Here is a 23,371-nt window from a genome sequence, read left to right on the forward strand (position 1 = left end):
CCCGCCTGTCCCCAAGGCAGCGCCCTCTAAGCCCTGGGACCCGGCGCGTGCGGCGTCTGCACCACGGGAGGCCTGCCCCGTGAATCACGGACACAGCGCCCGGCTGACTGCGGACGGCACTCAGGACAAGAAGCCACGCCTAGCAAGTGGCAGCCTGTTATTTCCCCCAGGCCCGGAATTATGTCTCCAAACAGTTCTATGCTGATGTGAGCAGATTTTGTCATTCAACAGCTGTATTTGTTGTTGTTCAGCCACTAAGTCGTGTTCAACTCTTTTCAACCCCACGGACTGTAGCCCGCCAGGCTCCTCTGTTCTCCACCATCTCCTGGAGTTTGCTCAAACTCACATCCATTAAGTCAGTGATGCTATCTCACTGTCTCATCCTCTACCACCCCCTTTCTCCTTTTGCCTTCAATCTTTCCTAGCATCAGGGTCTTTTCCCACAATGGTATTCCCATCTCTTTAAGAGGTTTCCACAATTTCCCAATGGCTATATATTAATTCTGGGCTTCCCTGGTGGCTCAGCTGGTGAAGAATCCACCTGCAATGCAGGAGACCTGGGTTCAATCCCTGGGTTGGGAAGATTCCCTGGAGAAGGGAAAGGCTGCCCACTCCAGTATTCTGGCCTGGAGAACTCCATGGACTGTGTATAGTTTGTGGGGTTGCAAAGAGTCAGACCCAATAGCGCGGCTTTCACTTTCGCTTAGGATTCCACAGTGTTCACTACTGTGCATGCTCTCTTCACCGGGAACCCTTCCCGAAGGGGTCACGAGCCACGCTGCCCACACCTGGCCCTGGCCTGTCCACACCCCAGCCTGCCTGTGGCATCTCGCCCTCCCTGTGCTGGGCCATGTGCCCGCCTGGACCGCCGCTTCTGCGAAGAGCACGCTCTTACTCCCCCTCGGGTTCTTCAGACCCCACTGACGTGTGGGGACTCTTCGTGTGTGCCGGCCACAGCACAGCGGAGCGGCGGTCCACCGTCAGCTCACATTTACTTCAAGCGTGTTTTGAGGCCATATTTTATCGCTCAGTTTTATGATGCTCCTTTGTCGGCACAGGGAATTTTACATGGTTAAATGCGGTAATCTTTCCTATTGCTTGTGCTATCCCATTAACAATGTGGTAACACTATTTTCCTTTTTTTTCCCCAAGTTTTTAAAATTTTGCTTTTCCACTCTTCTGACTTTGGTCCAAGGCATGGTGTTTGGCACGTGTGGGCTGGGGTCCCACTGCATCCCCCTCACAGGTGGCGCCCGCCTCACAGTCTGGGCCACGCCAGGTTCCCACTGAGCATCGGCGTCTGAGCCCCTCTGCCCAGCTCCCTGTGCTTTAGCTGAGGCAAAGGGAAACACACAGGGTCTGGGACAATCAAAGCGACAGAATGATGAATGGGTCAGTGTGCCGAACAAAGCAAGACTCCACGAGGCCATCGCGACGCAAGGAGACCGGCCCCCGGCACCGCAACGCCGACCTGCCAACCAACAAGCAGGGCCAGAAATTCCCATCTGACGACCACCCTGGGGTTAAAAGTGTGACCAGGAGACCAATGTCCATGCAGCCTGGTCACCGGTCAGTTGTAAAGCAAAGAGCAGCGGTGTCAGAGAGGAGAAAGGCCGGAACCCAGGGACCGTGGCGCGTCCCGGACATAGCGCCCTGGGCAGCACGGCTGGGACACCGGGCCCTGACTCCCACTGGGAGGGAAAGCCCGGACCTCTCCTCTCACCCCTCCTGCTCCTGGTGCCGGGGCTGTTGGTTCAGGAGGCTCCCAGAGCTCTCGCTTGGCCTCCTCTGCACCCCCTGCTCCGCCCCCACATGGGGGAGCACGTCCCCCAGGACAGAACCTGCAGCGCAGCCTGGGTCCCCCTTGTGCTCAGATGATTTCCGACCAGCAGAAACAGAAGGTCACTCTTGATTCTCCTTCCTCTGCTTTTTCTGGTTTGTTACTCTATTACTGTCAAAGGCTCTGAAGTCAGCCTGGCATCCTGATTTTTAAACTCCTTGCTCTACAGGACATGTGCTGAGGCGACAGTTCAGTCACTCAGTCGTGTCTGACTCTTGGCGACCCCATGGACTTTATGCAGCATGACAGGCCTCCCTGTCCATCACCAAACCCTGGAGTTTACTCAGACTCAAGTCCATCGAGTCAGTGACGCCATCCAACCATCTCATCCTCTGTCATCCCCTTCTCGTCCTGCCCTTAATCTTTCCCAGCATCAGGGTCTTTTCCAATGAGTCGCCTCTTCGCATCAGGTGGCCAAAGCACTGGAGCTGAGACAAGTCTCCCTTTAAGCCATCTGAGCTGTGGCCTGTGCATTCAGGCATGTACGTTGCTCATTTATTCCGCAAACATCTACCAAACGCCAGGCTGTCCCGGACGGCATGGGGTGTATCAGTGAGCTGAACGGATAAAGACACCAGCCCTTGGTGAGCCCCAACCAGGAAACCCCACTGTGACTCCAAGTTAGATCATGAAATGCTTTAGAGTAAGTTGTTTGGTTTCCACACATTCAAGATTTTAACAGTTTGGAGAAAGACACTGCACGTTTCTGTTACTGATTTCTCGTTTTACCGTGTTGTGACAAACTCTGTTGAGGTTTCTTTTATGGCCTTTATCAAGCCCGTTCTTGTAAACGCCTCCATGCACTCTCATTTAAGGGGGCAGGTCCCCTGTGAGCTGGAGCCCTGGGCCCGGCCTGCGCCCCTGTGCCCGAGTCCCCTCCAGCCTTCCTGTCCCCATCTGTGTCATCAGGCGGTCCTACAAGTTAGGTCACAAGTGCGCCTCCGGTCATCTCACCCTGTGTTGCTTTTAAAACCCCCTTCTTAAGTTCTGCTACAGACGCAGCGCCTCAACTCTCTCCTCCTGCGGGCTTGTGCTTCATCCGCACCACAGACTCTCTGCTCCTAGTACCTCTGTCTCCAGACCCCGGTGGAGAGGTGAGACACAGGCTGGACAAAACCAAAGTCAGAACCACTGAACCAGTGAGCCACAAGGTAGCTGCAAGAGGTGCCGAGGGTCAGGGAGACCCCAGCGCACACAAGCACACCACTCCAGTCTCTCCCCCAAAGTCTTCATGGCGAACGCTGCACGCTCCGTCAGATGTCCGTCTGCACAAGTCTGTCTGCTGCGCCCGCCAGCCCACTGCCTTCCCGTGGGGACGGGACGGGGGCAGGTGGCCCACTCCTGCACTGTGGCACTCTAAGTGAGACCCACATGTCTCCCGAGTCCTGACTCGGTCTCACATAAACTCACTGCACACCTGTCTCCCCACCCAGGATGTAGCCCAGTGGCCCACCTCCCCCTGAAAGACCCCCCTCAGCCCCAGGCCTGGGCGTCCGACAGGGCTCCTGGCTTTGTCCTGCCAGCAGGGGGTGCCCTCCAGTCCTCCCATGGCAGCTGGCCCAGGCCACACAAGCACAGAGGCCTACCAGGCCCAGGGCAACCAGGTGCCAATCCAGGGGTTTTCACTAAAGATGGGGATCCCTCCTGGAATCTGAGACCCCCCCCCCTCTCTTTCACACTCAGCTGTGTGTTTTACAAACTACCAAGCCCAGCATGTCTGTGGATCGGGGAGGGACCACAGTCAGCCCTGTGCCAGCCACGAGCCTGGCAGACACTCCCTGTGCAGCCAGCAGTCAGGACATCTGTGGAACTCATGCCCCCGTCCCGCCCCACGTCAGAGACGAGGATGCAAAGCAAACCCACATCAGCAGCCCTGTTCCTGTCGGCGCTGCGCGGGGCATCACTCACACCTCCCCCACAACCTGGCGCGGGCACCACAGTGACACGCGACCTGGTGATGCCGCCGCCACCAGGCCTACGGGCACCCCTCATGGTGTGTCCATAGGCTGGCTTCCGCACTCGTCTTCCCAAACCGCATTCGGGACGCTTTACCTCGACTGCAGTGGGGCTGACCGGCTCTTGGCCGTCCCGAGACGTAAGTCCGGTCACTGATAGGGAACGCGCTACCATGTATGTCCCAGCCGCCGCCCCCCAGCCCCCCACCACCAGGCAGAATGCAGGCCAGGCCCAGGCACGCCGTCGCCAGATCTACGCGTCCACGCGCTGCCCCAGGGGATGCCGAGGCCTTGGAGTTGCTCCCGCCCGCTTCGTCACTAACACCAGCAGATGCCCTGGGGGGCGCGGCCACACTCACCGTCCAGCTTCAGCTGCCCCGGGCAGTAGTAGTGCACCACGGCCAGGAGCGCCGCCCCGTGGCTGCCGTCCCGCATCAGGTCCTCCAGCAGCGGGAAGTGCGGCGGCTGCCGCGCGCACAGCTGCTCCCGGCGGTAGCGCACCTGCGGGTGAGGGGGGGCCTGGTCACTGCGAGCGGTGCTGGCGCTCAGCCAGCGTCCACGGCAGCTGGCCGGACCACGGTCAGAACAACGGCAGCCACGCGGGAAAGCCTCCGGTCGGGGTAACGCCCTCTGCCTGGAACATGCGTCCAGACCCAGGGAACCGGGCTTCCTGGCCACAGCGGGCGACTGCAGTGAGCTGCTCAGGACGCCAGGGCCGTCTCCCTCTGAGGGCCAGGCACCCCGAGGAAGGAGGCAGGACACATGCCTACGTTGCCAGGGGCTGCACACGGTCCACGGATGAGAAACAAGTTACATGAGCGCCCTATGCCAGGAAGACCCACATGACTGGCCCTTCTTAGAGCCAGCAGCAGCTCGGCATCATGAAAAACAGAAGGCAGCGTCCACAGGAGCCCTGGAAACTCCCGAACCAGCGCAAAGGCCACCGACCGTCCACCGGCCCCTCGGGCAGGCGCACGCAGCCGGGAATCTGACGGCACATGAAGCGCTATAAGAACATAAGCGCTTTCCCAAGGTTTCTGTGCCGCTGTCTTTACCGACAGGAAACAAGTGCTCAGAGCGGAGCCTCCCCGCCTGCACGTGCCGCCCTGTAACTGGGCCTCGCTCGGAGCGTGGACACGCAGGCCGCCCGCCGGGTGACCACGTCCTGCCGGTAAACCTGGCATTTCTGCAGCCACGCTCTCCCCAGGGTAGAAGAGCACAGTGCCAGCTCAAGGGACAAAGCCCGTGCTGCTCACGGCGGGTTTCTGGGAGCCGCGTGGGAGAGTCAATCAACACAAGGAAAAGCCTCCGGCAGCGACGTGTGCACGGAATACGCCCCACCTGGGCCCGTGCAATGCACACCACTCCCACCAGTCTCCACGGGGACTTTTAACTTGTTTCTCGGCCTGGTGCAGGCTCCCGCCCGGGGCCAGGCCCAGGGGTTCCCGCGTGCAGCCCAAGGCATGCGCCCGACCAGCCTCCACACGCACACGCACACACACAGCACACGGCAGAGCACAGCATGCAGGAAAGCGGATGGTTTCTCACTGAGGACAGATGGTGTGCGTCTGCGTTGGGGAAAGCGCTGACCCCTGGGTCCGGGAGCAGCGACCGCCCCTCGAGGGGGCCCCACTCCCAGCCCCGGGCCCGCCCACACTCAGCCCGCTGCCGACAAGTAGGCTGCGCGCTCAGGCAGCCGAGGGGACCGACGACCCTGAAGGAGACCCCGAGGCTCGAGGCCCTCGTCCCGCCTGACGCCCTCCTTCCGGGGGACCTGCATGCCTGACGGTCCTCACTACGCCTTGGACCTGCTTTCACAGTTTGACTCTGGCCTTTGCTTTTCAACAAGTTAAGAAATATATAAACACTCAAAAAAAAAAGGCCTTCCCCCTCTTTGTGATTATTACATTTCAAAGAAGGGAAATTATCCATCAGCCACAAAGCAGACTCTTTCACTGTTCATGCAGATCCCACTGACAGTTAATATCCACCATATCTCCTTTATAATCGAATCCTAAGGACCATTTGATCCAAACAATTAAACTAAAGGGACAGGCAAAAGTAAGGGAGCTTCGAAAAGGTCCGTCCTCCGGAACTTCATTTTAAGGCACCACTTGCAGCGCCAAGTATCTGTCGTGGGAAACGGTGCAACAAACTGGGTCCATTTCCAGAACCTTCGCCGGTGGACCTCGCCACCAGGAAGAGCAAGCCGAGGGCCGCTCGGCAGAGCATGCCACGGGCCACTCCTGCTAAAATCTATAAGGAAGGGAATGGATCCTGTCAATGACCCTGAAGTTCATCACATAAAGCAGGAAACTACCTCTTCAAAGGAGAAACACGACGCTGTCTGTTAAGTTTACCTAAGAAAGTGGGCAAACCACGCTCTCGGTGGCAGCTACAGAAGGCCTCCCTGGAGCTGAGAGGGCCGCACCACGGTCCACTCTGCCCAGAGCGGGCCAGCCCTGCCCCGCGGGAAGTGCAACAAACCACCAGGGAGGACACTCAGACAGAGACACAGGCGGGAGCGGTTTGAAATGGAAGCAAGTGATGGCGGCGAACAGCCGTCTGATGGCGGCCGGGTGCGCGCGGGGTCCACTTACGGGCACTAACTTCCAGTACCACTTGGAGGGAGACTGCTCAGGAGGCGAGGGAAGGAAGGCAGGAGAGGAGTCAGCAGGCAGGTCCGTTGAGGACGGACGAGACACACGCAACACGCCACGTTCACACGGGAGGTGCTCCGCCTCCGAGAGGCAAGACGTGCCCAGTGCACGCGGCCCGGGACGCTCTGCACTGGCAGGGACCCAGGGACCCCATGGGCACCACCGCGACGCCGGCAGCTGGAGGCGTGCGGGCTGGGCCCTCAGAGGACAGGCGCAAGCCCGCTCAGAAAGGGCCTCGGCAAGCTGTCTGCGCCCGTCTGAGGAGGGGGGTTCACGGCAGCGTGGCCGGGGTGAGAGACCCACGGACAGCATCCCAGGGCCCAGGATGCAGTAAAAGGAGGCTCCCTCGACCTGCAGCCCTGGGACCACAGCCTCGGCCGCCACGGTGTGCACAGGCGGAGGAACGTGGATTCAGTCACACACACACTCGGCACCCCCATCCCCAAAAAGGGAGAAACAGGAGGAAGCGTGTCGTTTCACTGGACATGGGACCTTCGCCCTCCTAAAGCCCACACTGGACATGTGGCCCACGAGGGCCCCGAGGGGACTACTGGCTGCCAGGAACATCCCCTCCTGTGCTGACTCCCCTCGGGTGACCCTTATGCCCTCCCTCCACTCCCCCACCCTCCCAAGTTCAAGTTCAATACTAGGCCACGCCTGCCTGGAAGAAAGGGCAGCGTGCTGCCAGGCCCCCGCCACCAGGGCAGGGCCCCAGGGCACCCACTCCCCGCCTGGCAAGTGAAACCGAAGAACACGCAGGGAGCCCACACGGACGCGATTCTCTGCGACCAGGAGCCACGGCGACGGAGCGTCCCCCAGAAGTGAAATTTACCCTTTACCTTTTGATGAGCTGGGCTTTCCAATAACTGCTGTTTTAACTTAACTTCTTTCTCTGTTATCTCTCGCATTTTAAGATTTACCTAAAGCGGAAGAAATCAAATGCGTTAGGGAGGCAACTGAGGCTGCCTTTCAGCACTGGGTGTGCGTCCCTCCCTCACAGCCCAGACCCCACCCTGCCCATGTGAGCTCCTGACTCCCAGGTGCAGGCAGTGTCTAGACCAGTACACACCTGTGGAACACGCAGACCCCGGGACCTACGACTCTGACCCCGTGATCCATGGCACGGAGGAGGGGGAAAGGCCCGGCAGCCCTGGTGCCTGTGCGCTGCTCCCCGCCTCATCGCCTCACCCCGGTGCTCGGGCAGCACCACGTCACCAAACACCGCCAATGCCGCGGCCTGGCTGAGACCCGCCCCAGACACCCGACAGGAGCTCGCACACTCCCTGACACCAAAGTCACACCAGCAACCATCGTCAGACGCCCGGAAGCACTTACTACAACTGCTCGGAAATAAAAATACCTTTTTCTGGAACTATTAACCCAAAGATAAGATCAAAACTGCAAATTACAAAATAATACCATGGAGGAAAAAACAAGACTAATGGGCATGTGGTCAAAGCTACGATCAGATGAAATGCCACAGAACTGAGTGTCTTATCGTTAAAAAAGAACACAGATAAGTGAACTCATGCAAATCAAATCAAGGACGGGAAAAAAACCTTTTTTTAATATTTATTTATTTGCCTGCATCAGGGGTCTTAGTTGAGTCATGTGGGACCTTCCGTTACGGCACACAGATTCTCTAGTTGTGGCATGCGGACTTCCGGAGTCACTGCGCACGGACTTCCGGAGTCACGGTGCACAGGCTCAGCAGTTGCATCTCGCAGGCTTAGCTGCTCCTGCGGCAGGTGGGGTCTTAGTTCCCCAACTAGGGATCAAACCCATACCCTCTGCATTACAAGGCGGATTCTTAACTACTGGACCACTGGGACAGCTGGAAAAAATGGATTTTAAAACAAAAAGATAAAAGTAAATATGGAAATATTCTAAAATAAACTAGAGCGTACATGCACATGGATAAGTGATAAAGGAAGTGCAGTAAAAACAGCGGCTGTGAAATCTGGGGGCGCCACACAAGCCACAGACATCCTCTAGTTCTTGCAACTCCTCTGCACGTCTAAAGTTTTTCACAATTAAACACTGGAAATTAAAAATTTGGGGAAATTTGATTATGCCATAAATTACCTTCCTAACATGGAAATGATTTTCTGATTGAATTGATGCAGTGTTAACAAATGTAGTTTCTGATGCTGTATCATGAGGTGTGACGCCACTGGGAAGATCCATACACGTCAGAGAACAGCTTTCCCAGTGACAAGGTGCAGCCTCAGAAAACCACGGTAACGGGGCCAGGAAAAGTGTACGAAAGATTCCAATATGACAAGAGTACAGAAAGTTCACTGCGCTACTCGGGGAACTCACAACCTAGAGGGATGGGACGGGCTGGGAGGTGGGAGGGAGGAGACATATGTATACCTGTGGCTGAGTCACACGGATGGCACAGCAGAGACCAAAACAATAGTGTAAAGCAATTGTCTTTCAATTAAACGTAAGTAGAAAAGAAAAGAGCAAGACCTCTCAAACGTCATCTACCACAATGGTTTTCAAAAAAACAAGGTTCACTGGGCTAGTACCTAGATTATATAAAAAAAACCTTGCGACAATACCAAGACAGTCAGGTTTTAAAATGAGTAAAAGATCCGTATAGACATTTCTCCAAAACAGACCTACAAACGGCCAATAAACACATGAAAAGAGGTCCCCATCACCACCATCAGGGAAAGTGAAAGTCGCTCCTGGAGTGGGTAGCCGTTCCCTTCTGCAGGGATCTTCCCAACCCAGGATTGAACCTGAGTCTCCTGCACTGAAGGCAGATTCTTTACCAACTGAACTATAAGGATGCCCTTCATCAGAGAAATGAATTTCAACTACAGTGAGACACCACCTCACACCCTCCAGAACGGCTGGAAACAAAGAAGCAGGAAGTGCGTATTAGCAAGGACATGGGAAGCTAGAAACCTCAGGTGCTCAGGGAAAGGCAAATGGTGCGCCTGCTGTGGCCAGCCTGCCAGTTCTTCACAGGGCCCTGTGCAACCCGGCAATTCCACCCCGAGATACAAGCCAAAGAAAGACGAAGACACAGCCACACACACATTCATACAAGAACGTTTACAGCAGAACTTACAACAGCCAGAAAGTGGAAAACGCAAATGTCCGTCGGCTGAAGAATGGCTAAACAAAACTTGGGACGGCTGAACAGCGCGGCATTACACGACTACAGAAAGAAGCAGGTACTGTAAGTGCCACAGCAAGCGTGCGCCGTGCAAACGCCGTGGCAAATGGAGAGTCAGACACGAGGGGCCTCACGCTGTAGGCTTCATTTAAATGAAATGTTTGCAACAGGCAAATCCACACAGACACCAAGCAGAGGAGGGGCTGGCGGGGGCTGGGGACGGGGCGGCAGGCACGACTGCCGACACGACCGGCGTGACGCAGTGTCTGGAGTCGGTGGTGGCGGCCGCACAGCCTGGTGGGACCTTAAAACCCCACGGAAAGATGCACCTTAAAACGGAGAATTCTACAGCATGGGAATTATATCTCAACTTTAAAGAAAAACGTTCATTAGTAATGGTTTCGAATTCCACATTTCGGTTAACCTTCGAGAAACTAGTCAGGTTTTGGGGTAGAATCAAAAAGTGATGTGTATGATTATCTGGAAAGATTGTGAAAACACTCTCTCCTCTTCAACTATGCATCCATGGAAAATCAGATTTTCTTCACGTACATCAATAAAACCAACATGTTGCAGCAAATGAAATGCAAACCCAGACATCTCCAGCATCGGGTTAAATGCAGTTCATCTAAAACTCCAATTGCCTAGAAGAGATCTGTAAGAAACCCACTTTAAACAGAAAGACAAGGAGAGATTAAACATAACAAGAGGGGGGATCCCTGGAGGTCCAGTGGTGAAGAATCCGCTTGCCAACACAGAGGACACGGGCTCAGCCCTGGGTCCGGGAAGGTTCCACGTGCCGAGGGGCAAGTAGGCCCGCGAGCTGCAACCACCGAAGCCCAGGGGCCCAAAGCCTGTGGTCTCCAACAAGAGCAGCCCCGCTCGCCTCAAGGAGGGAAGCCCAGGTGCAGCAGTGAAGACTCAGCGCAACCGAGAACAAGTAAATTTTAAAAATAATAAGAGGAAGGGGAGAGATGTGCTGGTCGTGAGAAGGCTGGAGGCAAGGGCCGCCACCTGTGATAAAGGGACACTTTGCGAACACAAGAGAACAGAACGATCCTAACAGCACACGACGTAGCAACACGCAAAAACACACAGAGCGAGGACAACACGCCCAGCAGGCAGAGCAGACGCAGTCAGGCCTGGAGACGCCAGCGCCCTCTGGCAGCTGCCTGACGGGGCGTGAGGCCCCCGGAGATGCGCCCCACCCACAGCACCCTGAACCCACACGTGCGGCACGCCGGGCTGACAGGAGAGCACGGGCGACACCGGCAAGACCACACGTGGACCCAGAACAGGGCTCAGTGAGCCCAGAAGGACGGCAGTCACAGAGCGCGCGCTGACCATGCCGGAACGAGAAGCCAACGCCCCGAAAAGTACCCAGAGCCACCCCACCACACACGGGGACTGAGCCACAATCTTCCAGACAGCCCACGGATGAAACGGATCCACAAGTGAAGTGAAGTATCTTAAAGGGAAGGAAGACCACAGCATGTAACACATGCGCACAGTGCAGCTGAAGGATGACTCAGAGAGCAGCTATTAACGTTAAACGTTCACACCAAAGTGAACAGGTGTGGAAACTAATCTCCTACTTTACCCAGAAAGGAGAGAAAGTTAAACTCAAAATAAGTGGAAAAACAATAAAAGCAAGAAGAGACGTTACAGAGAAAATAACTGGAGAAATTAATAAAAACCAAAAGCAGGTTTTTAGAACGTTAATAAAGTTGACAAACTAGACCAACAAAGGGAAGAAAAAAGGACAGAAATTACTAAGAGCGGGCAACGAGGGGACGTCACTATAGACCACACATACACCAGAGGACAACGAGGAAATAGGGACGTGACGATAGAGTCAAAATTTAAATAAAATTAACAAATTCCCTGGAAGTCACAAGTTGCCAAAACTGACATGAAATTAAACAGAAATCCTAAATACCTTACATGTACACTGAAAAGTTAAATTCATAATTAAAATCTTCCCACAGAAAACTCCAAGCCCAGATGGCTTCAGCAGAGAATCCATTAAAGACTTCAGGACAAAATAATACTAATTGTACAAAAACTGTTTCACAAAATAAAGGAGGGAATACGTCCCAACTCATTTTTTTGACACTGGTCATCATCCTGATGCTGAAACAATAAAAACACAAGAAGATACACCGAAGAAAGTACTGGATCTCTAGATCTTTATATACATAAAATACTCTCGAAACTCATTAAGACAAACCACCTCATTAAACCTGGGCCAACTATCCGAACGGACACCTAACAAAATACACAAAAACACCTTTAGTTGTTAGGGAAATGCCAACTAACACCGCGAGATATCTCTACACAGCCACTCATGGCTGAACGGAAAGACTGACGCCACCACGGACATGCAGAGCGTAGACGCTGGGCCCCTCGTCCTGCACCCGGCCAGGCCCCGCTTTGCCTCCAGATTCCCGCAGGGCGCTTCCCACCTGCACCCCCACAAAGCTGGAGGGTGCATAAGACAGGCTGCCGCCGCCGTGAGACAATCTCACAGGCACTGGCCGGGCGCCACATCCCGACCACGCCCGGAAGTCCACAGTGAGCCCGAGAGCCCCCACCTTACCGGCGTCCCTCGCCCCCGGGGCCCCGCCCTGCACGGGGCGGAGGAGGGGGAACCAAGAGCAGGGTGACTGTCTCAGCAGACATCCTGGCAGAACGTCATCCCCGAGACACGCAGGCCCCGCCAGGCTCTGCCCTGCTCCTCGGCTGACCCTGGATAAAGCCCTACACGACAGAGGACGCGTGTGCGAGCTGTACACGACAGAGGACGCGTGTGCGAGCTGTACAGTGAGGAATGCACAAGCTCCGGGCACGGAGCACCACCCCATGAGGGCCGGCTTCTGCCCCTCTGCTCTGTGAGCGCAGTGTCCCGCACGCAGTACCTGTCTGCAGGGAGGGGCTTAATAACCACAGGCTCCAGTGGAATCCCCTCACCACACAGCCCGGAAAACGAACACTCTTCACATGGATCGTACAGACGGTCACACTGTGAGCGTCTAAATGTCAAAGGAGAAAACAGCATTCAAGAAGATACGCTTTCCTCTTCATCAAAACACCTTCTAAAACTGAGATCTCCATGAACGCACACTGGGTGCCTGAGATAAAAACAGCAAGAATTTACGAAGCGGGACCACCAACACAACACGGCACTCCGCAGCCCCTCGCCCTTCCGTCTGCACACGCAGGAGGGGCCGGTCCGTCTGAACCACAGCGGACAGTCTCCTGGGCCTCCGGCTGGGTCGCGTCTCAGCAGGACACACAGGAAAGTGATGCTCTCGGGGAGAAAGGACCCACACCCACGGGGCACCCCTGGAGCTTCAGGCCGCTCGCCCACCTCCGGCAGGGCCCCCGTGCTCACCTTGTTGACCCAGAAGACCATGGCATCCTCAAGGTCATATGGGAGCTCTTTGGAGGCGCTGAAGGTGGAGAAGCGCTTGACGCTGGCCACCACCTTCTCGATGCTGATCATCTCCACGGTGTAGGCCATCATGAGGGCGTCCACCATCGCCATGTGGGCGCTCTGTGGGCAGAAGCAGCAGTCGGTCACCCTCCCCTGCCCCACAGCCCAGGGTCAGGCAGAGACCCTCCCTACACCCACACAGGAGCCCTCCTCGGGGTCAGGTCAGCTTGGCCCCCCGTCCTCCTCTCCGAGGACCCCGTGAGAGCTCAGCCGTGGGAGAAGACATGAGACAGGCCCGAGGCCACGTGACCACCACTGGTCCCAGGCAGTCCGGGGTCTGCATGCTGAACTCACACCTTGAAGCCCTTTTTTCCCGGAACCCGTAACATCCTCCCAACCTGAAACACACCCAGCCAGGCCAAAAACCAGAGGATGCAAAACACCCAAGAACAGGCTAAGCTAAAGCCACGTGGGAGACACCAGGAGGTGGCTTCGACCTGGAGCAGCCTGGCCCAGAAACGCCAGGCTGGTGAGCGGCTGCAGAGAAGGATGGGGAGGGGGACACTCGGGGGGAGAGGCGCGTCTATTTTGGCACGAAAATTCTTAGAAGTTAGACGTGAAACAATCTCAGAGCGGGCTCCACAACTCCATGTCGCCACCTCTGAATGCAACTCGGTTTACCACAGCCAGGGTGGGGCAGCACTGCCCTGGGGACACACTGGGGGAAGCCGCCCCCACCCTGTTCCAGCCCAGCCACATCCCACCAAGAGAAGGCGGTCTCAGGCCCAAACTTTCGGGGCAACTCCGCTGTGCTGCAGGGACACAGCGGCCGCCCCCCAGCTGCCCCCCACCGCCCAGGCCACTCACCATCTTGATGGGCGCGTGGCTGAGGTCGGGCTCCGTCACAGGGGTGTCGTCGCTCTCCATCACGTAAATCCCTTTCCGGGACAGGGCCTGGATGACAGACTGGTGTCCCTGCAGGGAGGCCACCTGGTCCCCTTTGAGGATGAGGCTGCACACGCGGCAGTACAGCTCGCTGGACAGCAGGAGCTTGATGACCGGAGGCTTGATGTGCTCCTGCTCGTACTGGTCGATGTAGAAGGGGTCCCTGAGGTCCTCGGGGATGTCATCTGCAGCGACAGGAGACCCCCGCGTGTGGGTGTTACCCCCAAATGCAGCCGCACCGGCCGCCCACAGTCGCTTCCCGCCTCCTGGAGCTGCTGGTGGGATGGTAGCCAGAGGATGTCGAGTTGGGGACGTGGGTGTGGGGACGGCTGTCTGCAAGGCAAGGTCTGCAGAGACCTTGCCCTTGATTCACCAGGAGTGTCGGGAGCCAGGGCAGACGTGGGTCTGCCACACCACAGCGATCCAGGCTCAGGACTCTGGAGCGGCCATGGGAAAGGCCACAGAGAAGAGAATTTGGACAAGCCTGTAGTTAACACGGGGCCACAGCTCAACTCAGAAGATCAGAGCTCGAGGTCTCGTGCAAGCAGGACCATGTGTGGGCCGAGAGCAGGGCCCGAGCGTGGCGGCCTGGCCTTGGCCGGGCGCACCTCTCACGGCCGGTCAGCCTTGCCTCAAGGGCAAATCCCGGACGCTATGAAGGCCAATCTCCCACGGTCGGGTGAGGATTAAATCACAACCCGCGAGTAAGTCACGGCGCTGAGAGCAGAGGCTGGAGCTCCACAAAATTCACACAAGTATTGGTTATCAATCTTAATATCAATCAGGCTAAAAAGACAGTCAAGGAAATGTCTTCCTGTTGCTGTGCGCCACGCTCTGCCCCATCCTGCCAACTGAGGCCTCCTCGCTAGCCTGGGACAGGATGGTGGAGACCTGGAGCACGCAGGGGCAGAGGCCCCCAGGAGGCGCCCTCCCCCAGGCGAAGGAAAACGCAGGCTACGGGCCTCCATGACACGGCAGGACAGAGAGCCCTAAACACACCATGCTGCCCAGCCCACCCCAGACCAAGCAGACTGGAAGGCCCTGCCAGCACCAGCGTCTGTTCCGCCGAGAACTGCTGCATCAGAGGTTCTGCAGGTGGCTGACAGTCTCCCTCGAGAGCTCACTCACTCCTTCACGCTGGTCGTGGAAACAAGCACTCAGAGGTGCTAATTCTGGACCCCTGTGCACCCCACCCTTCGCTGGAGATGCCAGTTGGAAGAGAAAGAAAGTGGGGCAGCTCCCAGTGCCCGTCCCCACTCCACCAGGCAAGGCCCAGGGACAGAACCAGCTCCCCACGTGCAGGCGCGGGCAGCTCGGGAGCGGGGCCCTGGCCTGCCGGCCGAGGGGACGCCAGAACGAGTGCAGAACCCAGGACAGGAGGGAGCCTCAAAGGGGACCCTCGTTCACAGGTGAGCCCCTCCTGTGCCAAGTGCGAGCAGGACAGACCCGAAGAACCAAACTGACCTCGGAACCCACGGCCTACGAACGGCAAATAGGCGTCTGTTCTGGAGCCCAGTGCGGTTTACTGCGACCCGGCTGCTAAACAAACCACCAGATACACCAACATCCTCCAGGGGATTTTAGCGGGACCCAGAAAACAGCCTCATGCTGTTCAAAATGTCCAGGACCCAATCCATTATTTACTCAACATATACAGACAGGAAAATGTGATCGATTCTCAGGGGGGGAGACGGTCAACACACACCAACTCTGAGACGACCCAGATGAGAGAATCAGCAGAGACTTCACAGCACCTATTATACAAGGCTCCATGAAGCCCTCCTGAAACAGATGGAAAGAACAGAAGGTATTAACAGAGAAATAAAACTTATTTAAAAAAAACACCTTCAGGATTTCCCTGGTGGTCCTGTGGTGAAGAATCCACCTGCCAATGCAGGGGACGAGAGCTGGATCCCGGGCCCGGGAAGACAGCACAGGCTGTGGGGCAGCTACACCCGTGTGTCACAACTGCACGAGCCCACGTGCTCCAGAGCCCACACCCCGCAACCAAGAGGAGCCCCCACTGCCGCAACGAGACAAAACCCGAGCACAGCAAGAGACCCAGCACAGCCATGAATAAATACACAAATAAATTTTTAAAAGCTTAAAAAAAAACCAAAAAACCTTCAGAACTGCAGAATCTAGTTATCAACAGGAAGTTCAATGACAGATTCAAAAAGATGAACAAAGCAAATGCAAACGCACAGATATGGAGAAGAAACCAGTGGTTACCAGCGGGGGCGGAGGGGCAGTGGGCAGCATGAAGGCGGGGGAGCGGGGCTACAAACAGAAACACTGGGAACAAAGCGGCTCCAGGGCAGCCTGCACAGCCCTGGGAAGGTGGCAGTGTTTTGTAATAACTATAAATGGGAAGTAACCTTTAAAAATTGTATAAAAAAAATTAAAAATTAACTGAAATTTTAAAAATACAAACAAAACAGAGAAAACAATCAGTGAACCTGAAGACAGATCAACAGAAATAATCCATCTGCAGACAGAGGGACGATGGAATGAAAAGCAGAGGCCCCGTGACTGCTCCCACTGAGGGGAGCCTGGGGCAGGAAAAATATGAGAATGAATGGTGCCCAGAACCCCAGCAAACCCAAACAGAACCAACTCGAAGAAAACCAGGCCCACACACTTCCTAATCAAACTGCTGAAAGCCAGAGAAGTAACGGGCCCAGGGGACCCCTAACTGGAGGTATCAGCCAGACCTTTGATGGCTACACTTAATGAAAGGAAACAGGATAAAATTAAGAATTCTGGCAGAAAAGTGGAAATTATTCTTAAAGAGAGAGAGAGAGAGAGAAAAGAACTTGGCAGATTAGAAAAAGAACCAAGAAGAAATTCCAGAACAGAAATATACAGTGACTTCACGGACACACTGGTGCTGACAGCACACTGCACACAGGGGAGAGAAAACACAGCGGACAAGGGGAAAGACAGGCACTGCCAGCGCCAGGCAAGATGGGAGCGGAAGCAAAGGGCGAGACAGGGTCCAGCAGAGCCGGCAGGAAGTCCCAACACTGTGAATCCATGCTCCCCAGCAGGGGTTAAAAGAAGAAGAAAGAAATCGACAGACCAAAGAACCTCCCTGTAACACGGGTAAAACCCAAAGACAGAGGAGGATCTTGTAAAGCGCCAGAAGGGGCCCTCTGGTCAGGACAAGATGGCATGGACCAGTCTCTCCCTGCTCCTCTCCACTGGGCACAACCACAAACCCTGGCGTAACTCACAGGAGAACCCACAGAGAACTGGGAAGGTGGAAGACGACCCCAGACGGGAAGAGCACAGCAACAGGGTGTCTTCCCACCTCCCACCCAGCAAAGGTGACCCAGGCCTGGTACTTCCTGACCCCCAGCCTGGAAACAGAAGGTAAGGTAAGCAGGCTCATTCCTGTTGCACAGGGGAGGTGAGGGGAGTCCGACCCACTGGCCCGGGCCATCCCGGCAGAACCAGCAAGGGGCAGGAAGCAGCCTGAACACCCACCTCCACCAGGAACCCAACCTGGAAGCGCCTCTCCTTCCCCACCAGGCCGGAGACACCCCCTCATCAGCCTGCACAAGGGGAGTCCAGCGGAGGGAGTCCAGCCTGGACACTCCTCATCCTGGGGGAAGAGAATCCCGCCTCGCCCAGAGGCACCGGGCAGTCGGCCCCAGGGGCCACCCTCCGCCTCCGAAAGCAGCACCAGCAGGGGCAGTGGAACCCCAGACACACCACGAAACGGCACCGCAAAGGCCCTGAGCAGTGCACTGCCGCTGGAACCGCAGTCCACACGGCGGCCCGGGACCTGCGTGCGGAGCCTACGCGGGGAGACTGCCTACTATGATAAAAAAAAAAACCTCAGTAACACCTAGAGTCACCTAACGTAACAGCCAAAATGACCAGGAAACAATCAAAGATCGCCTATCACACCCAGAACCAAGAAAATCTTTAATGAGAAAAAGAGAATCAACTGACACCAACACCAAGATGAGTCTGATGTTGGAGTTATCTGACCAAGGACTTTACAACAACCATCGGAAAAAAGACTACAAGCAATCACAAGTTCTCCCGAAACAAATGAAAATTGAAAAAAATTCAACATAGGAGTTATAAAAAGAATCAGATAATGAACTGAAAAATAGAGTAACATTTTAGAACTTACTAAATAGTCTCCGGGCTCCCCTGGTGGCTCAGATGTTAAAGAATCTGCCTGCAATGCGGGAGACCTGGGTTAGATCTCTGGGTCGGGAAGACCCCCTGGAGGAGGGCACAGCAACCCACTCCAGTACTGTTGCCTGGAGAATCCCATGGTCAGAGGAGCCTGGTGGGCTACAGTCCATGAGGTTGCGGAGTCAGACACGACTGGGCGACTAAGCACAGCACAAACAGCCTCAATAGTTTAAGTGGTGATAACAGAGCATGGAATCACAGAGAAAATACACTCAAAAAACAAAATGAGTTGAGTCTCAGGGACCTGAGAAGGATAACAAGAGACCCAGCATTTGTATTGCTGGAGTCTCTGCAACGAACGTGAGCAGGGCTAAAACAGAAGGTAAGGAAACAGCAGTGGAAACTTCCCAAATACGGCAAAAGACATCCACTCAGATTCGAGAACTGAAGGGACTCCAAACAGAATAAACCCCAAGAACTCCACGCCAAGACACTGCATAACCAAACTTATGAAAACGCAAGAAAAAGTATTTTGGAGCAGCTGGAAAGAAAGAGAATACAACTCAGTGAGCAGTGTGTTTCCCCTCTGAGCCAAGGAGGCGCAGGAAGTGGCACAGCATACACGTGCTTGAGGAAAAGAACGTCCAGATCTGGCAAGGCCATCCCCAAGGAACTGAAGAACTAGAGACGCTCTCGGGCAAAAGAAAATTGGGGGTGGGGGGGGAAAGGGGGGAGGAATCTCTAGCAAACCTTGAAAGATTGGCTAAAGAAAATCCTCCAAATAGAAAGAACATGATTAAAAAAAAAAAAATGAACCCTGGAGAACCAGGAAGAAGCAGGTAATATGCATGAGTAAGTAGACTACCCTTCTCCCTGTGAGTTTCCTAAATCACACCCGGTGAGACAAAGTCCCCACCTTTAGGGACTCGAGACGATGACGACTTTTAAATACTTTTAAAAGTGGGGAGAGCAAAGGAACCGAAATGGAAAAAAGGTTTCCACACCTCGTTCAAAATGGTAAAATAATACCTGTCAACTGTTGGAAGTCACATATGCATACTGTAATACCCAAAGAAACCACTGAGATAGCTACACAGATACACCCCAAAATGACAAGACGGAATATATCAAGATGGAATCCCAAAAAATAGTCAAGTAACCCGTAACAAGGTCCAAAAAACAAAGCCAACACACAAACAAAACCAGGAACAACAGAAAACAAATAAATAAGATCTCAGACTTAAGATGGCAACAACTACACTAAAAGTGACTATTCTAAGTACATTGAAAGACAGAGATTGGCAGAGTGGATTAAAAAATAGATACAATTATAGGTCATTTACAAGAAAATTACTTCGAATTCAACAATATAAGTAGGTTGAAAGTAAAGGGACAGAAAAGTCTATACAGGCAAATATTGTTTAAAAAAACAAAGCAGGAAGAGCTATATTAACATTTGATAAAGTACTAAATAGGAAGAAAATTACTAGAAATAAAGTGGAACATTATGTATGCCAAGTTGCTTCAGTCGTGTCTAACTCTTTGTGACCCTCTGGTCTGCAGTCCACCAGGCTCCTCTGTCCATGGGATTCTCCAGGCAAGAATACTGGAATGGGCTGCCATTTCCTTCTCCAGGGGATCTTGCTGACCCAGGGACTGAGTTCAGGCCTCCTGCATTGTAGGCGGATTCTTGAATAATGACTGAGTCACCAGGGGAGACCCCTGAGCCTGTTATGTAAAGTGGGACATCACGTAACAATAAAGGGTCAACCCACCAAGAAGACTTTACAACCCTAAACGTGGATCCACCAGGCTACAGAGCCTAAGAGCTGGTATTAAAAAACACGACAGAGCCGTCAGCCACAGTTAGGGACTTCCTTCAACATCCCCGCCTGAACTGACAGAACCACTAGACATAAAATCAGCATGGAAAGAGATCTGAGCAACACAAACCACAGGCAGAATCTAACTGACCCGCGAAGAACACGCCACCCACAACAGAAAACACTCTCCTTCAGATGCTCACAGAACACTCACCAAAACAGACCTTCAGTTCAGTTCAGTTGCTCAGTCGGGTCTGACTCTTTGTGACCCCGTGGACTGCAGCACACCACGCTTCCCTGTCCATCAGCAACTCCCGGAGCTTCCTCAAACTCATGTCCATCGAGTTGGTGATGTCATCCAACCATCTCATCCTCTGTTGGCCCTTCTCCTCCCACCTTCAATCTTTCCCAAGATCAGGGTCTTTTCCAATGAGTCAGTTCTATGCATCAGGTGGCCAAAGTATTGGAGCTTCAGCATCAGTCCTTCCAGAGAATATTTAGGACTGACTTCCTTTAGGATTGACTGGTTGGATCTCCTTGCAGTCCAAGGGACTCACAAGAGTCTTCTCCAACACCACAGTTCAAAAGCATCAATTCTTTAGCCTGGGCCATAAAACAAATCTTAACAAGTTTAAAAGAATGGCAATCACAGAGTATGCTATCTTACCACACGGAATCAGACTAGAAATAGTAACAATTTCAACAACTGGAAATTTCAACAACTGGAAATCACACTTCTAAATAATTCATGAATCAAATAGGCAGTATCAAAAGAAATAAAGAGAAATACATAGAACTGAATGAAAATATAACATATCAACATATGTGGGATGCAGCCAAGGCAGTGCCGTGTGGAAAATTCATAGCACTAAATGCTTACGCTAGAAAAGTGGACAGATCTCAAATCAACAGTCTGAGTCCTTACCTCAAGAAACCAGCAGAAAAAAAAATAGGGCAAAATAAATCTCAAGCAAGCAGTGAGGAAGGGAGGCAGATATGACTGTAATAGGGAAAGAGTAACAGAAGAGGTCCTTGTGGGAACAGAATGCTCAGCATCTAATTATACAACCTCACTATCCCAGTTGTGACATTATATTATGGTTTTGCAAGAAGTTACTACTGGGGAAATCTGGTAAAGGGCGACCAGGACCTCTCTGTATGATCTCTTACAGCTACATGTTAGTATATAATTTTCTCAAGATAAAACTTTCATTTTTAAGAAAAATTCGCCAAAGATCAGAAAAGGCATCTCCACAGAAAAAAGATTCAACTGGCCCATAAGCACACTTAAAACAAAAGAAGACTCATCATTAGTCAGCAGGGAAATGCACACCGAAACCGCGGTGAGGCGTCACAGCCCCCCCACCAGGACAGCCTCCACAGAAAGACTGGCAGTGCCAGGTGCTGGCAAGGCTGCCGAGCAACCGCAGCCTCACCCCGCGCTGTGCTGGTGGAAATACAAGATGACACGGCCGCTGCGGAAAACAACCGAGTGGTCACACACGCTCACACGACCTGGGAGCTCCACGCCCAGGCACTGACCAGGAGAGACGGAGACACACGCCCACACACACTCGGACACTCGTGCACGTTTCACAGCAGCTCTGTCCGTGGCGGATAGAACCAGCAGCAATCCAAGTGTCTGTCCGTCAACAAGTGAATGAATACGCAAAATGCGGGGAGCCAAACAATGAAGACCACCCCCAGCACTAAGCCAAAAAGGTCTTTATGCGTGGACGCATCTCTAGAGCATTATGAAGAATAAGGAAGGCAGACCAAGAACACCTGATGCCCCTAGATCAGGGGCGCTCTGGGCAAAAACTGACTGCAGGGGCTCAAGGCAGCCCTGGGGTGATGAGCATGGCTCACCCTGCCTGTGGCCCTGAGCATGCGGTGAAGACATTCATTCAACTCATCGGACTATATACTCTCACAAATGGGTGCATTTTACTGGATGTGAAATTGGTTTTCTCAAAGGTCCAAGATAAGATTCTTCACTGTATACTCAACAGGAATCCACTCCACAGAGATTTCTCTAAAAAACCAAGGTTTAATGTACATCTCTTCCCTCCTAAGAAAGCCTTCAATGGCTTCCCAACTCATATACAAAAACAGCTATCAGCTATTTCAGGCATTCCAAGATCTGGCCCTAGGCGGTCTCTCCAATCCACGTTTATCTTACAGGCGCTAAACTCACATTCCTTTCCCTTAGCCTGGGGGAGGTGGCATTGCCCCCGCCCCACCGGCCTGGTTCTCACCCACCTGAGCCACACACTCAGCTTCACTTTCTTGAATGGAATATTCCAGATTCCCCCAGGGGAGCTGCTCGCCCTCCCTTCCAGCTTGCCCTCCCTTCCGCACCGGCTCCTCTTAGGCACTACAGTCTCCTGGTCTCACATCACAGGTCTGTGTGGGCAAGGCCCATGGCTGGCCCTCTGTGAGCCCTGAGAAGCACACCAAGGACCCACACGTCACAACACAAGGCTCAGCCGAACTGATGTAAGTTTAATTCTGCCTGAGTCTGAAGCACCTGGAGCACAGTGACTGAGGGGTACTTAAGTGAACTAGTTAGCATGAAGTCTCACAGAGAGGGTAAGGTGAGGGCACAGCAGAGAAGTCAGAAATAGAAATAAACTCAAAGATCATCTCTCTCTGTGACAACAAAGCCAGGAAGGCAGGGAGGTTCTAGGCAGTGAAAACTATAAATACTCCTAAAGGGTCCTGCAGGCTCCGGCGGCTGCCCAGCTGACCCTGCCCCACCTCATCAGCCAGCCAGTCTCGGGGACTCCGCCCTCTCAGCATCTGTTGACTCAACCTACCTAATTCCCACTGCAGACAAACTGGCCAACGCCTTGGTACTTCAAGTCAAAGCGACATCAGCTCTGCTATGGGCTCCACGTTATGTGTCCCCCAAAACTCACGTAACAAAACCTGACCACCCCAAGGCGAAGGTGTTAGGAGATGGGCTTTGGGGAGGCAATTAAGTCATGAGGGTGGAGCCCCATAAGTGGGGTGTGAGCCCATCCAGCGAGGCTCCCTCACCCCTCTGCCACGAGGGCACAGCGAGAAGATAGCATCTACGAACCAGGAAGCAGGTTCTCACCAGAGACCCAGCCAGCACCTTGATCTTGACCGTCCACACTCCCGAATCGTAAGAAAAAAATTGCTGTTCTTAAGCCACCCAGTCTATGTCTTGTCATAGCAGCCTGAACGGCCTAAGCAGGGCTCCTGGACGTTGTACTGATACAGCCCCTACCCGCTCCAACCTGTCAGAAGAATCTTGCCAGGCTAGCTCTCAACCCGTCACCCCTACGCAAAGATCTTCCCTGGCACCCATGGGGAAAGAAATCCCTAGCCAGCTGGGAACCCCGCGAACAGTCTGGCCCACACTATTTTCCACGCTAATCACCTACTATTTCGGTCC

General features: G+C 53.9%; 1 protein-coding gene across 4 annotated transcripts in view; it reads right to left on the bottom strand.

Annotated features, from left to right (window-relative positions):
• CAMSAP1 (calmodulin regulated spectrin associated protein 1) overlaps nt 1-23,371 on the bottom strand; it is a 43,002-nt gene that overhangs the window by 14,375 nt on the left and 5,256 nt on the right. For 2 of the 4 annotated variants that reach the window (XM_027556723.1, XM_027556722.1), the window contains exons 3-7: nt 13,892-14,154; nt 12,983-13,144; nt 7,295-7,375; nt 6,396-6,428; nt 4,155-4,296 (exon numbers count right to left, since the gene is read on the bottom strand). In XM_027556723.1, coding sequence (XP_027412524.1) covers nt 4,155-4,296; nt 6,396-6,428; nt 7,295-7,375; nt 12,983-13,144; nt 13,892-14,154 — 681 coding nt within the window. The remainder of the gene's footprint in view (nt 1-4,154; nt 4,297-6,395; nt 6,429-7,294; nt 7,376-12,982; nt 13,145-13,891; nt 14,155-23,371) is intronic. The other 2 variants (XM_027556725.1, XM_027556724.1) reach the window with 1 other exon arrangement.

Source organism: Bos indicus x Bos taurus, chromosome 11 (assembly GCF_003369695.1).
Source record: "Bos indicus x Bos taurus breed Angus x Brahman F1 hybrid chromosome 11, Bos_hybrid_MaternalHap_v2.0, whole genome shotgun sequence".
NCBI classification, from domain to species: Eukaryota; Metazoa; Chordata; class Mammalia; order Artiodactyla; family Bovidae; genus Bos; species Bos indicus x Bos taurus.